The 16,218-nt window shown below is 44.6% G+C and overlaps 1 protein-coding gene across 22 annotated transcripts in view; it reads left to right on the top strand.

The window, feature by feature from the left end:
* Positions 1 to 16,218, top strand: part of TERT (telomerase reverse transcriptase) — a gene marked incomplete at its 5' end in the record, with an annotated part of 81,648 nt that overhangs the window by 1,329 nt on the left and 64,101 nt on the right. For 20 of the 22 annotated variants that reach the window (XM_081014639.1, XM_081014634.1, XM_081014631.1 and 17 more), the window contains 8 exons: positions 1,464 to 3,333; positions 5,089 to 5,287; positions 7,530 to 7,719; positions 8,083 to 8,265; positions 9,404 to 9,565; positions 10,520 to 10,633; positions 11,874 to 11,959; positions 15,217 to 15,330. In XM_081014639.1, coding sequence (XP_080870765.1) covers positions 1,464 to 3,333; positions 5,089 to 5,287; positions 7,530 to 7,719; positions 8,083 to 8,265; positions 9,404 to 9,565; positions 10,520 to 10,633; positions 11,874 to 11,959; positions 15,217 to 15,330 — 2,918 coding nt within the window. The remainder of the gene's footprint in view (positions 1 to 1,463; positions 3,334 to 5,088; positions 5,288 to 7,529; positions 7,720 to 8,082; positions 8,266 to 9,403; positions 9,566 to 10,519; positions 10,634 to 11,873; positions 11,960 to 15,216; positions 15,331 to 16,218) is intronic. The other 2 variants (XM_081014640.1, XM_081014641.1) reach the window with 1 other exon arrangement.

The raw sequence follows: 16,218 nt of genomic DNA, 5'->3' as shown, positions 1-16,218 counted from the left end.
GACATACATTCCCAAATTATGATAAAAAAAACCAAATAAAATAAAACCTACATACAGCAACAGTGTTTTGTTTTGTGTAGGCTCCCATGATGTAAGTAATGGGCCCTGCCTGTATTTCACTATTAATATACTTCTCCTTAATCATACTTCAGTTGAACAATTACTTTGATAAAATACATGTTTTGCTATGTGCAAATGGCTTCAGATACCTATTAGGTCCATAAGTTACCATATAGCATATATTCAACACAAAAAACAGCGGCAATTTGTTGTTGACAAAGGACAGCTGGACATATAAAGGGCCCCATTACCTTCAGTAGCTTAGGGCCTCATCAAACCTAAATCCGGCCCTGGACTCGCAGCATATGTTGTGGGAGACCCAGCAGACAACAAGCATGGAACCCACACAGTTGATAATCTACAAGAGGCCTCTCTTCGGAGGCATGTTCGCATGCTCGGAAGTCGCAGTTAGCTATGGCCATGTCGGCATTAGTATCATCATTTTAAAATTTTCTTTACTGCCCTGCATCTGAAGATCACAGGGCGGTTTGCAATATAAAAAACACAAAAATACGTACCACAATAGCAAACGAAAACTCTTCCCCACAAAAAAAGTTTATTTGAGTTACAATACACTTCACAACCTGCATTATGTTGCACAGAACGCAGTCTCAAGGTACATTAGCCACTTCACTTTCAGCGATTGTAACTTCCCTTCTTCAAATATTTGTCTATGTGAACCAGCCTTTGATATCTTTGAACTGTGCGTTGCTGGTCCATGCCAACAGGTTTCTGTTTGGCAGGCTCAGCTTAAGTAATTTCTCTGTATAAATTGTGCAAGCAGGCATCATTGTGGAGTGCTCGAGTCACATGTTGGCGGCATTTGGGGGGGCTGTTTTCTCTTGCGGAACTGTTGTTGTTGTTGTTTAGTCATTTACTCGTGTCCAACTCTTCGTGACCCCATGGACCAGAGCACGCCAGGCACTTCTGTCTTCCACTGCCTCCTGCAGTTTGGTCAAACTCATGCTGGTAGCTTCGAGAACACTGTCCAACCATCTCGTCCTCTGTCGTCCCCTTCTCCTTGTGCCCTCTATGCCTCCCAACATCAGGGTCTTTTCCAGGGAGTCTTCTCTTCTCCTGAGGTGGCCAAAGTATTGGAGCCTCAGCTTCACGATCTGTCCTTCCAGTCAGCACTCAGGGCTGATTTCCTTAAGAATGGAGAGGTTTGATCTTCTTGCAGTCCATGGGACTCTCAAGAGTCTCCTCCAGCACCATAATTCAAAAGCATCAATTCTTCGGCGATCAGCCTTCTTTATGGTCCAGCTTTCACTTCCATACATCACTACTGGGAAAACCATAGCTTTTACCACACAGTAATACCCAGTTTGTTTGGCTCTTTCAGGCACCTGCTAATGAAAATGTTCCTTTTTTTTTTTTTTTTTTTTTTTTTGCTGCATTTGCAGGTATCCAGTCAGGAGGATGTCGTGGCAAGAGTCGTTCAGAGAATCTGTGAAAAGAAGAAAAAGAATGTCCTGTCGTTTGGCTACGGACCCTCGAACGAGAATAACCGCCATCTGCCCTGCATGCCAAATATCTGCAGCTACCAGCGTAATAGCACAACAGAAACCATTCGCCAAAGTGTTCTCTGGGAAATAGTCCTGAGCAGAGTTGGAGATGATGTCATGATGTACGTATTGGAGCACTGTTCTCTTTTCATGCTCGTGCCTCCCAGTTGCTGTTACCAAATTTGCGGCCAACCCATCTACGAACTTGCTTTAAGAAGCGCAAAAACCTCTCCTGCGTTCTTCAGGCAGAGATATCCCAGGCCGGCACCCAGCGTCTTATCTAGCTACCTGCGAGGAAGGCTTCGGCCTTTTGGGAAATACCTTGCGAAGGCAAACGGGGGGAAAGGGAAATCTAGGAAGCAAAGATGGCGCAGATCACAAGAAGGTGTAGGCGGTGACTCCCAGCAGCCTTTGAAGGTTCAGAGAGCTGCCAGGCTGAGCCCTACAGCGAATGAACTGCTTACAAGGTCCAGTGACTACCTAGAGGACCAGCCAAGCCCCAAACACTGCCTGTGTTTAACAGCACCGCCTCGTAAAAGGAAATGGAAGGACTGTTATGAAATTAGCGCTAAGAGAAAGAAAACCACGCAGACGGACGAGGGGCTGGGAGACGAAACAAGAAACCCAGTTCCCACTGAAAGCAAAAAACAAATAATTCTGGATGGTGGTGGGGGTGCATCTAGAGGGTGTGTAAGTCCAATTTCAGAGGAGCAGATAGTTTTCGTGAAGGCTGTTGCTCAGAGAAGTGAACTTGGAGCACAAACCTTGGATTGCACAGCTCCTGATAATTCAGAGGTTTTTTCGTGTGGTCCTGCACGAAGTACGGAGAGCAAAACGCTGTGTGGATCTAGTACCAAAACAAAACCTCGCACTTCGGTGCCAAAGGTAGAACCTAGCATTTCTGATTATTGCTCAGTAAAGCTTGTGAACGCTGCTGCTACAGACAGAGGCCTAAGAACATCCAAGCCAGCTCAGGAGTTTTCTGATAGGATTTCTACTCCTGCCGTGCAGATTGAAAGGCGCTCCCTCTTGTATTCTTGCCGGCAGTTGAAAGAGCGTCTACCTAAATCATTTGTGCTGAACCGCTTAAAGGGCTATCCGGCAGGCGGATGGCGGCTTGTGGAAGCCATATTTTTGAACAGCAAGATTCCAAAGCAGCCGGGCGAATCAAGTCTTCCAGGTTACAATAGGAAGAAGAAGCGACTTCCAAAACGCTACTGGCAGATGAGAGGTGTATTCCAGGAACTGTTGCGGAACCACACAAAGTGTCCTTACCTAACAGTGTTAAGAAATAATTGTCCCATTTGGAAGTTGGACAAAATTGGCCCAGGAAGACGGAGTTGCGAGCAAAACATCTGTCGAGAGGGTCAAAGCTTGCCAAAGAAATGGCAGGCGAACGTCACAGAAAATTGCCCAAGAAGGGTATCGGGTGTTTTGGGTCCATTCTCAGGTGCTTCCTGTAGAAGCTTTGAAAAAGCTGAGGTGCATCAAAAAAGAACTGAAATGCGAGCTCCCCAAGTCTCCCCCAGTTCTGACGTCACAGTGTTCCTTAAGCAACATAGCAGCCACTGGCAAGTGTACACTTTTGTGAGGGGCTGTCTGGAGAGAGTGGTCCCTGCTGTACTCTGGGGCTCAAACCATAACAAATGCCGCTTCTACAAGAATGTAAAGCAGTTTATCTCTCTGGGGAAGTTTTCCACGTTTTCGTTACGGGAGCTGATGTGGAAAATGAGAGTCAACGATTGCGCTTGGCTTCGTCTGACCAAAGGTATGGACTGTGGTTATTAAGATGAAAGCAGCATCTCCTGAAAGTGGCTTTGTTTTTAGACTGTCCTTCCTCATGTCAACATAGCAGGATAATTTCCAACCTAGTGCGAAATGCAGTCCTGCAGGGATAACCTACATCAGGCATGTCCAACAGGTAGATCGCGGGATGTTCCTGGTAGATCCTGGTGGATTTCTGGCCCCTCAGAGATCTCCTTATAAAAAGGGGGGGGGGGGCGACCCAACTTTGCCTTTCCTAAAAAAGCTCCAGAACTTTGGCTTCATAAAAAAACCTCAACAACTTTGGATAGATCACACTGCCAGTTTTTTTTATCGTGTGAGTAGATTGCAGTCTATTGGGAGTTGGACGTCCCTGACCTACATAGTGCTCTCTGTGTGGTGTTAGAATATAGCCCCCATCAGCCCCAGAAAGCATGGTCAACGACCAGCGATTTGATGGGAGTTGCAGCACCATCTGGAAGGACTCAGCGCTGGCTATCGCTACAATAATACACAAAGTGTATAAATGAAGTTGGTAACTTAGGAGTGTAATGTGTTGGGCAACCATCCATTGCATCCCAGCACAATTCTGTTATCTGAGAGATATACGTTGATGCTGTTTTATTCAGATACATTTTGTGGGACGTCCTTTTGGAAAAAAGTGATGAGTAGAACTAAAATAACCCATGAAACATCCCTTCCTGTCCAAGTTACACATGCTTTTCTAGGCTTGAGCCCAGTGAAGTAGGCTCTGTCAAAAGGCCACCAAACCATTGTTCTCAAAGCTAGTTTGGCTGCAAAAAGTATCATCATTCTACGAAGTTGGAAATCAATAGTATCTTCCCAGTGTTGAGGATTCTTTTGGGAAACAATCCCAAAAGAATGTGACAGAGCTTGGGTTCAGTTTGTGGTTAGTGAGCAGAGAGTTTAACCATGCATCCTGGTTTGGATAGCTCAGTCGGTAGAGCATAAGACTCTGAATCTCTGGGTTGTGGGTTCGAGCCCCACGTTGGGCAAAAGATTCCTGCATTGCAGGGGGCTGGGCTGGATGACCCTCGTGGTCCCTTCCAACTCTACAGTTCTGTGGTTTAAAACAACCCAGTTAATAAATACAAGCAATAGAGCAGCAGCTTGAGAATAATAAAACAAAAGAGTGGGTTTTTTTGAGAATGCTTGGGAGAACAGGATTATTTATACTTGCCATCTGAAAGCCAGCAAGAATACTTGCTGTCAGAGTCTCTACAGTCTGAATTTCGGCGTTCCAGAGTTGGGAGTGGGGGGAAATAGTGATGGCACTCTCATAGCAAGCCTAGCTATAACCAGAATTACTCAGAATAGGATGCTGATATTCTCTAGCAGATTTCAGCCTTGCAAATAAGTCTGCGGAATTTACTAGCCCGCAAATATTTTAATAAGCTGGCCTGAATGGTGTGATTTTGTGTGTGTGATACTCAAATGGTGTCGTGGCCCAGAAGACAAGTCTGCGCCGCCACCCTTGCCAGATCCTGTGCTTCCAAGGGAAGAAATTGGCATTCCTACTACGTGGCCAAGTGTGCGTATGAGAGGGGACAGATCTTGTCATGCCTGTTTCATAATGTAGCAGCAGCAGAAATGTCTGTTGGTGTTTCCAGCTGTGTGTTTTCATTTGGAGGAACCCATCTTTGTAAAATGTTAGCCTATACTTTGGTCGTGGTGGCGACTTTTTTTAGAAAGCTCTTTCTAGACTTAATCGTCAATAAACCTGCAATTCTGCTTATAGAACTCAGGCGTTTTGTTCCTGCCTCCGAACACCGTTTCCGTGAAGATCTGATGTCCAAATTCCTGTACTGGCTGATGAACTCCTTCGTTGCAGAACTGCTGCAATCTTTCTTCTATATCACGGAGACTATGTTTCAAAAGAACATGCTTTTTTACTTCAGAAAGGCTGTTTGGAGAAAGTTGCAGAGGATTGGCATTAGGTATATATTACTTGAAGCACCGTAATTTGTATCCTGCGCAAGGGGGGTGGAAACGTGTTCTCCCTTTGCACAGTCTCCCATACCTTCCTCTGGGAAGATACCATTTGAAAAGGGTCCTATTTGCACTGCACATTTAATTATATTATGCCACTTTAATCCATCATGGCTTCCCCCAGAGAATCGTGGGAAGTGTAGTTTGTTAAGGGTTCTGTGAGTTGTTCAGAGATCCCTATTCCCCTCACAGAGCTACAGTTCCCAGAGGGGTTAAAAAGTCAGTCCCTCTCTGCGAGGGAGGCTAGGCGGTCTCCTAAGAACTCTCTGCACTGTTAAACTACATATTCAACATAAAGATGGGAAGTTTTTAATGTTTAATGCTGTATTGTGATTTTAATATTCAGTTGGGAGCCGCCCAGAGTGGCTGGGGAAACCCAGCCGGATGGGTGGGGTATAAATAATAAATTATTATTATATTATTATTTTAAACAACTGTTTAAAGCAGTATGATGTCAGAGTATATTGATTTATTGCTCAGATAAGCGTGAGGTCCGGCACACTTCCCATCGCAGGCCTCTGCATTCCAAAAGTCCGACACATCTGAGCATAGCAGAGATCGTCAGCGGCAAGAGGAAACTGCAAAAAAAACTCCAGTGCCTTCTTCAGTGTGCTTAAATAAAGTCCACTCAGGATCTTAGCAGCTGAAAGCAGTTTTATTTACAGCAGACTATCTATTATCTATCACAGCGAACAGCATCGCGAAAACACGTCCTCTCTCCTCAAAAGCGAAAGTAGAGAGAGAGAACAAAGGCTCGAGTCTCTCGGAACTGACACTGACGTAGAAGTTCCCTCCCAACAGTAGGCAGGGCGTACACACTGAGCTGTTTAACCCTGTAAGCTCAGGTTCTCCTCACATATGATACTGCTTTAAACGTGTCATGCAGACGAGGTCTAGGACTCTGAACCTTTCAAATGTAGCTCACTGATTTAAGTGTTGCCGTTTTGAGGGGGTGGGGGAGGTCAGATGAACCACAACGTACCAAAAAGGTTGAGAGCATATGTGTGAGGTGTCACAGGCTATTCCTGCCCCTGATGTGCCAAATTGGTGTGCTATCATCCAGAAATATTGAGATATTGCAAAGGTCTCTAAGTTCATACTGGTGCGCAGGTGTGCGAGAGAGCCTACACAGCTTCTCCACGTGAGGATTGTGGTTGAGCCAGGATCCCACTTGTGTGATGTGCTCTAGTGTGTACATTTGGAATGTATACAACCCACAGCACCTTCCAGAACCCTCTGAAAGCGCAGATGGGGACATGCCCCCTGGCACATTGGGCCATTGAATTGCAAGACCACGTCTCAGACACACACACAGAACCGTTGGGGTTTTTTTTTAATTGAACCTGAGCTTCAAAGTTTCTCTGATGAGATTTATGTCCTAGCATTGTTCATGAAGACAAAGTGGAAAACCAGATGTCCTGGGTAGTCTTGCCCCTCTCTCCTCTATACAGTGGTACCTTGGGTTACGTTACCTTTGGGTAACATAACTTTCGGGTTGCGAACACAGAATGCGCAGAAGCAGCGCCTCTCGTTGCGGACTTTTCAGGTTGCGCACGGACCCCTGGAATGAATTAAGTTCGTATCAGGAGGGTCCACTGTACAGTGGTACCTCGGGTTACAAACGCTTCAGGTTACAGACTCCGCTAACCCGGAAGTAGTACCTTAAGAACTTTACCTCAGGATAAGAACAGAAATCACACGGGGGCGGCAGTGGGAGGCCCCATTAGCTAAAGCGGCACCTCAGGTTAAGAACAGTTTCAGGTTAAGAACAGACCTCCGGAACGAATTAAGTTCTTAACCAGAGGTACCACTGTATTAACATTAGGCCACATGGCTTGCTGTGATACCAAGACAAGCAAAGACACACATCTTCCCAATTTCCAGTTGGTTGAAATAATCTGTTCTAAATGACCCACTTCAAAGAATACTCAGATGGCAGGCTCTGTTCTCAACAGAGTAATTCATACAGGGCTTCCCCGTCTCCAGCCAGAACTCACCAGAACTCAGTTCCGGCACCTCTCAAGTGGGCACCATTACCATTGTAGGAGAGCAATGGCGGCGCTCACGGTGAGTTCCGGCACCTCTTTTTCTAGTAAAATAGCACTGATTGTACGGAAGCAAAACTCGAGGGGAATTTTGTGGTCTGCTTCGTAGTCTGTTGTAAAAGAATAATGTTCCTTTCCACTTTAGAAGTCATCTGGCCAAAGTGCAGCTCCGCGCCTTATCAAAGGAGGAGATTGAAATTCTGCAGCAGAAAAAGTGTGTCCCCCTGGCATCGAAACTCCGGTTCATCCCCAAAGCGAATGGGCTGCGTCCCGTGGTCAGCCTGAATGACGTTGTAGGAGCTGAAGCATTCTGTAGAAAGAGCAGAGACCAAAAGGTTCTTATTTTCCAGTTGCATAGTGTGAAGTTGATTCAGTGAGCTAGTGTTGTCTTTATCATCTTTGTAGCCCTCTTCTGAATCCCATCCCCAAATAATAATAATATTTGGGCGGCTTCCAACAAGAGAGTAAAAATACATTAAAACATCAGTCATTAGAAACTTCCCTAAACAAGGCTAAATCCTATTCCTACATCCTTCTTAAATGCAGCATGCGTCCTTTCCAATAACTCTTCATTTTCTCCCTTTGTTAGTTGCCTTCTCTTCCAAGAGATCAGTCAACTTGGACATGTATGAGAATGCTTTGTCCTTTGTGAAACACTAACGCCCCCTAATTTCTCTCTCTCTTTAATTTTCTCCTAGGTTCAGTACTTCAACAAACAACTTAAAAACTTATTTAGTGTCCTTAGTTATGAAAGCACCAAGAACCCCATCTTGCTTGGCTCTTCTGTGTTTGGAAAAGATGATACTTACGCAATATGGAAGAAGTTTGTTTTGAAGGTTTTAGAGTCAAACTCTGAAATGCCGAGATTCTACTTTGTGAAGGTAATGCTTAGTGTCTCCATTGGGTCTGGATGTTTTCCATTTCTTGAAAGTGGACAGAACCGAGGATTTTTCTTCGCTTAAGGCTGTAGTACTGTGACCAAGCTCTGTTGAACCCAATGGCATGTAGGTCTGAATAAACATGCACTGGGAATCAGGAATATTTCATAAGCTGGGGTCTGTGGCCCCAGTTGCTCAGTTTTGTAACACTGATGGCATTGAGCTGTTTACTTCTTTCTCTTCACTCCTGGTAATCAAACCTGTAAGGAAGGATAGGGCTCTGTAATATCTCAAGAAAGAACAGTTGTAACTGGAGTTGGTTTCATACTTGGTTTGGGATGGAATTCACACTAGGCTTCCAAGTTTTGCCCTGCGCAGAACTGAGGTCGATTCAGGGGTTGTTAACTTGAGTCAGCGGAGACCAGTCACGTTACAGAAGGTTTTTGGTTTGCCGAAACGTGACAACCCCCAAAAGGCTGCCATTGAATGACATATATAGTCTTATCCACTCTTCAACACACTCACATTATCTCTCGTACACGGACACATCACATTGTCTCTCATGCACACACGCATTCTTTCTCTCACCTGCGAGTCCTCCATCTGCAACATGTACAAAGCAAAGTTTAGAGAGAAACTCCAGCAGCAAGGAGCCTTTGCAGAACCCAGCAAATTTCTCTGTTCTGTGCAGATTCCAGCCAAGGATTTGGAAGTTTTACAGGTATCCATCCCCCACTCCAGTTCCAGGGCTCTTGCCTCTCAGCTGCTCACCCCTAGTTTGTTGAAATTTCCATTAAAACCCTCCTGAAATCTACAGTCCACATCCCCTGTTGAAGCTAAGCATGTGTTACTGAGCAGAATATAGGTTTCTCCTCTGTTACCCTCATCCCTGTCTTTTGTTCCTCCCTCTGTTCCCTTTCCCTGCACTGAAGTTTAGTCTGTAAGCTCCTCGGGGCAGCAGCCTATCCTGTTTGTAAATGCATTATTGCTGATGTTATCATTATCCCTTGCAGAATACATCTGTACCGGTTAGCAAATGCCCTTGCGTTGCAAGTTCTTTGCTTTGTGTGATATCTGATGCACGGTTGAAAGTTTAAAATAATGGAATTTATTCTCGCCCCCCGCCCCCGTTCTCTTTCAGGCTGATGTCACAGGGGCTTACGATACCATTCCCCATAATAAACTGATAGAAGTAATTTCACAAGTCCTTGCTCTGGAGAGAGAGACCCGTTACAACGTACGCCGCTATGCAGTGATCATGAGGACCAGAAATGGACTTAAGAGAATATGCTACAGGAGACACGTAGGGCGGATCTTTTTCTTTCTCTCACCCCCATTTTCTGTTCTCTGATAAGTATAACAACCGTGGGAACTCTGTAACGTCTTTGTAAATATTCCATGGAAAGGCTATCCAACGAATACCATCCTTAAGGCCAGAAAGCAACACATTTTGAAATGTCCTGCCTGCTAACTAAAAATGGTCGCTCCTGCTTGGGGCGCTTCCTCTCGCTCGCTCCAGGGTTTTGCAAGAGGTTCCAATGGAACCTCACTGAGCAGCAGGACTTTTCCTCCCCCAAGTTCTCTATGGAGAAAGGCAGAGGCCCTTCCCTCATGCTGAGCTTTTGCAGGATATAGAAGACCTCAGCATCGTGCTCCTGCAAAAGTCAGACCTGGAAGAGGATCCTTGTGCTGGGCATGCAAGATCCGCAAGCAAGCAGGTTTATAGAGCCCTGTTCAAAATAGTTGAGCCATATCCCTGTTCCAGAGGTGAATTCAGCTGTTCTTAGCTAGGTGGCAGTGCCTGCATTTGAGACTGCTCCTGGGCTGACCACTTCGTTGATTTTGAAGTAGCCTGGCATCAGGTGGTATCGTTGGTGGCAGAGAGGCTGTGCCCTAGCTTTTGCAGGGTTTTTAATTTATTTTACACCATGGAAATGCATATCTGCTGAATAGCCCAGGATTTTAAAATTGTAATGTTTCTTCTGAGTGCACCAAGAGCTTCGTAGTTCTTATTTATTGATTACCACAGAAAAGAAGGGAGGTAGTATGGGCTGAGGAGCACATGCTAGCAGCTCCTGGGAGAAATGTGGGGCAGCCCTTGCCCGAACCCTTGGGAGAAGCTGGGGGGGGGGGATGCCAGGAAGTAGAGTGGTCTTCTGCCTGCCTCCTTCCACATTCTCTTCTCTCAATCCAGCTGCTTGTAATTGTTAACCCTGACATTTTTACTATGCTGGAGGTCAACTCAAAAATGTCTCAGTCTGGATGTTGTTTGCAGGTATCTGTTTCCAGTGAGTTTAAGCCTGATATGAAACAGTTTCTGTGTCATCTTCAAGAGAGCACCTCACTGCGGAATGCAGTAATAGTTGAGCAGGTAAGCTTCTGTGTACCATTCCGTTTAACTAGGGAGGCTGAGATTGAAAGAGGATTTCCTAAGGCTGCCCCATTGGTGTGTTTTGAGGTCCTAAGCTGTAGGCAAACCTTGCGATTGGTTGTCTCTCTCTCTCTTACACACACACGCACACACTTCTTCATTTTTTTTACTTTCTCTTGCCATGCCGTCTGAACTTGTCAAACCGTAGTAAATCTTAACTATGGTTTGGGTAAACCCCAGTTTAAAGTTTGGGTGACATGCTAAAATGTAGCTTTGCCAGCAGCAAACATGTGGGGCAAGGGAAGCATTCAATCCCAAGGCTCACTTAGACTTGTTCACCTTACAATAAACCATAGTTGTTCAATAAACCATAGTTTCTTTTAATACCTGCTGAGTTCAGGACAGCCAATAAATTCATGGCAGAGGCAAGATTTGAGCAGTAGACTGCCTCAGTCATAACTCCTTCAGTTAGGCTGCAATCCTAAACCCACTGCATCCAGTAGGATTTACCTCTGAGTAAATATTCATAGGTTTGTACTATTAGTCACTGCATTTTACCATTTCTGAAGATGAGATTAACTTCAAGACGATATATTCATTTGGGGTTGACGCTAGTATTTGCATTCCTATTTAGAGGTTGCCCACATCTTGCATTGTGCAGTTTTCACTTTTAATATTTTAATCCCTCTTACCACAATCCTGCAGTCTGAGCTTTCCATATCTTGGTGCACAAGGGAAAATTCTGAAAGGGGCAATGTTAGCAGCTTTAAAAGAGGGGATTTTGTAAAGCTCTGTTTAAAATATGCCCAAGGGAAAATTGTACGGAGCCTTAGTTTGCTCAGCTATACTGAGCCACACATGTTTCTCCTTTCAAATAACATCATCAAATGCCACGTTAATTCGCTGCATCCATTCCACTCCGTGACTTCCCAATTTAGCCCTTTAGTTTCCCAGTTTGAGTGCATGTCTTTGCCACTTCCCGCCAGTAGATGGTGCTGACAGACATCCTTGTTTGAGGGAAATCCTTCACTGTTAAGCTTAACATTTTGCAACTGGGTCTTCTGTTCGTATGGTGGCAGCTTCACTGGCACTTGGCTCTTAGCTGTTTACTCTGGGCATGCTTTACAAGCACACCTGACCTCAGAGCAGGCATAGGTGTTAACATGCTAATATTAGGCCAAATATCATAAGCCAAAGTAGACAAAGTTCAAACTTCTACTTTTGCTTTTTCTTCTTTCAGGGTGTCTCTTTGAGGGAAAACAAATCCAGCCTCTATGAGTTCTTCTTGCAGTTGATCCACCATAGCATTCTGAAAATTGAGAAGAGGTAAAGTCTCTTTTATTATCATTGGTTACATGAACTTTTCAGGTACCAAAATGTATTTGCCTGATGGCACACGGCTCACCCCAGCAAACCATGAATGGTAAACCAAAAGCAGACCTTATCTTCCTGATTTTTAGTTTTCTTGGTGGGGGGTGGGGTGGGACACAAACTGTGAAGACTGCTTCAGACACAACCCTAAAACCATGGTTTATTTACCTGCTCAAGGTAGGAGGGAGGAGTTTTTAAGTTGAGTTCACAGACTACTTTACCAAATTGTAGGTTTTTAGACAGCATTGCTTCTGAATGCAGCCAGTTGGCTGAGGTAATTTCTGAATTCAGAATAAAACGAAGAGTCTTGTAGTTCATTAAAGACTTAAAAATTTCAAAGCATAAGCTTTTGTCTGCTTATTCAGAAGCTTGTGCCATAATAAATTTGCTACAATACTCTTAATTTGCTGCAGCCAAAATAATTAATATCCCTCTGGAAACTGAATCAAGAACGTTGTTCCAAATCCAATCTTTCAGAGGAGTCTTAAGCATTACTCTGTATCCATTTCTTTTAAAGCTTAAAAAATAATAATAAGAGGCTTTCAGAATGGAGAAGCTAATGGAATGGGTTTAGCTGAGTGCCCAAAGGGGAATTGCATTCATTCAAATCGGTATCCATTAATTTTGCAAGAACAATCAAGTGTTTGCCAGAATCTTTTCAGCAAAATTAATTGACTCCCCCTGCTTTCATAATTATGATAAGCCATGTAAGCTGTTTCTTTGCATTGATCAGGTGGACGTTGGTATCTTCAAAGACAGAGTTTGGGTTCAAGAAGATCATTTTCCCTTTGTGTATTTCCTGTTCTCATGAGAGTCTGACTTCTGTAGGTGGACTACAGTCATCCAATGACGTGTTGTTGTTGTTTTTAAGCACTCTTCACACGATCAGGCCCACTCCTCTTATCACTTCATATGTTCCAGGGTTGACGGTTGCCATTCAGAACTAGTTCCAGGCCTCATATCTCTTCCCCAGGCCCGGGTGGTCTACACTTTGTCTGTGTTGGGTCCAAAGAACTACTGTGGCTCCAAGGTGGCCCTCAATAGAGCGTCTCATCAGTACAGGGGATGGCTCGCTCAATAAATGAGTACAACTGCTTGCTTTGTTAACCTGCAACCATTTTTTTCAGGGCTGACCCTGACCCCTTTCAGATCCCTTCCTTTATGGAGACCTCTGCTGAGTCTGTTAGACTGTTGTCGGACTAACAAATATATTGCTCAGACACAAGGGATTCTGCGAAGCATTTGTAGAAGCATATGATGGATTTGCCATTTGGTTGATAAGTTATTTTTGCTAAAACTATTGACTTTGGGCACAAAAGAGCCATGAATATTTTGGAATTCGCTGGAAAATTCTAAAGCTCTTGGATGAATATCTGAGGGTGCCAGCGGCATGTGCTAGACAAATAAGCTATCGCCAATATACACAGCGCTGACTGCGTGTTTGAAGGGTAGAGTTACGTAAGTGATCAAAGCTGACAAGGAGGAAAGATCAAAGTCTTGTCTGAATGCCCCTTCTTCTCTCTCTCTGAATGCTTTCATTTCAGTGCCGTGTTGAATGCAGACTAATGTAGCATTTCATAAGACTCTGCAAAGTGTATTTTTATTGTAAATCCATACAGCTGAGAAGTACAGAAGTGACCGGCATCACTTTGAGAGCAGCCTCAGAATATGTGGGATACTTTTTCATTTCTGTATGCGATGAACCATTGATCTGTAGACCTGTCTAGTTCTGCACTTTGGATGTGGGCTTTCCTAGTCCCAGTGCCAGAGAGACACCTAACAGAAGATTCTGGGAACAGGGGACCTCGTACAAAGGAAGCATGTGTCCTGCCCAGTCTATCCAGACTGAGGACTCCCATTTGGGCAATGCCATTTTGGTTGTCATTTCTCTCCTGGAGTCCACAAGGGCCCTGGAGCTTGAGAATTACTAGCTAGTAACAGAGAGAGATAAAACAGAGAGAGGATGCGGGTGGCGCTGTGGGTTAAACCACAGAGCCTAGGACTTGCCGATCAGAAGGTCGGTGGTTTGAATCCCCTCAATGGGGTGAGCTCCTGTTGCTCAGTCCCTGCTCCTGCCAACCTAGCAGTTCGAAAGCACATCAAAGTGCAAGTAGATAAATAGGTACCGCTCCAGCGGGAAGGTAAATGGCGTTTCCATGTGCTGCTCTGGTTCGCCAGAAGCGGCTTAGTCATGCTGGCCACATGACCTGGAAGCTGTACGCCGGCTCCCTCAGCCAATAAAGCAAGATGAGCGCTGCAACCCCAGAGTCAGCCATGACTGGACCTAAGGGTCAGGGGTCCCTTTACCTTTACCTTAACAGAGAGAGAATCCAGAATGTTCTCTCTGTGTGTTTTATTGCAGTGTGTTTTTGTGTCGTTTTAACATGGGGGTCCATATTTCAAATGCGATCTTCTGCCCCATGCCTCCACTTGGTTTCTGAAATACAGGCAACTCCCAAGTTTACATGGCGATTTTGTTCTATACCCCCGGGCTTGTAACTAAAATCGTGTATATTGGGAGCACCCTGGAGAGTCCTCCTGGCTCGCAAGGAGAGCCTCTCCGGAGCCCAGGGAGAATGTCCCAATATACATGATTTCAGTTACAAGCCCGGAGGTGCAGCAGGGAATCTGCCCTGCTGTTTCTTGTGGGGAGGGTGTCACAGGGGTGTCCTTGTTTGCAGGGTTTGGTGGGCTCATGAGCCAGCATGCCCTGGTATTTCATAATAATAATAATTTATTATTTTCCCCCAGCCACTCTGGGCGGCTTCCAACAGAATATTTAAAACACGATAAAACATCAAACATAAACAAACTTCCCTAAACAGGGCTGCCTTCAGATGTCTTATAAAAGTCAGATAGTTGTTTATTTCCTTGACACCTGATGGGAGGGCATTCCACAGGGCGGGTGCCACTACCAGTAAGGCCCTCTGCCTGGTTCCCTGTAACCTCACTGAGTTAAGATGCTTGGAATTGTCAGATGATGAGGGAAGAGGCAAGTCATGAGGTAGGCTGAGGCCCCAGCCAAGAATCATGGAGTCCACCCTTGTATTTAAAAATGTATTGCATCATTTTTTAATTTTAAAAAAAAATGCATTAGAAGAAAAAAGAAATTGCATGTGTAGGCTGGCCATGTTCTGGCAGCAACGAACATCTCATTCGTGTCAGCTTTCAGCATTTGTGATGGCGAATTTTTGTTCCCTGATATTTGCTAGGTACTATGCCCAGCGCTGTGGAATCCCCCAGGGCTGCATCTTGTCAACTCTGCTATGCAACCTCTGCTATGGAGACATGGAGGACAAGTTGCTGCATGGTGTGCAGAGAGATGGGTATGGTAATATTCTTCTACCTGCTATATAATAGTTGTTCCCCCCCAAACTCCTGTGTTCTCAAAAAAGGTTCATAGATATTCTGCATCAGTTGTTCAAGCTTCTACCAGGGAAGACCAACAAGGATGGAAAGGGCATGACGAAGCAAGTGGGTAAAGTTGAAATGTGGAAACGGTCTGTGCCAGGGTTTTGAGTATAAAATTGCAAGCAACACGGGGAACTGCAGATCTTTGGAGGTGTCTGGGAATCTGGCGTAGATTTCCTTGGACCAGCAGTCCACAAAGATTGTGACCTGTAGTGACTTGGTGTCAGGCTTTGGGGAATCCTATCCCTCCCATGGTGGCAGCAAAGAAGCAGATGAAAACAGGAAGAGATCTTACCAATTAGTTTATTCAGTAATCATAGCGAAAGACAGAGGTCTCTCTCTAGAAAATGGCATTGCTCCGAGTAAAGCCCAACCCCCATGTAAAGAAAAGGAAGGTACTTTCTATCATATGTGGTGGACTTGTTCCGAGGTAAAAGACTTCTGGGGAAAAATCTATAATGAACTAAAAAAAAAAGATGAAATACACTTTTATGAAGAAACCAGAGGCCTTTCTCCTTGGAATAACAGGTTCTGAACTGCCCCAAAAAGATGTAAAAGTATTTCTGTATGCCACAACTGCTGCATGGATTTTACTAGCCAAAAAATGGAAAACACAAGAATTACCAATGGTAAAAGAATGGCAGATGAAGATGATGGAGTTTATTGAGCTGGCTGATATCACTGGGAGAATCCGCGACCAGAAAGAAGAGGAACACCAAGAAGATTGGAAGAAATTCAAAGACTATTTGAATTAATATTGTAATATTAAAGATATGTAATCACTTGAAAGAATCAATTAGGCC

Source organism: Podarcis pityusensis (genome assembly GCF_964106645.2).
Source record: "Podarcis pityusensis genome assembly, chromosome: 7".
Classification (NCBI taxonomy): domain Eukaryota; kingdom Metazoa; phylum Chordata; class Lepidosauria; order Squamata; family Lacertidae; genus Podarcis; species Podarcis pityusensis.
Note: the sequence above shows the minus strand (reverse complement) of the source record. Positions and strands in the feature narration are given on the sequence as shown.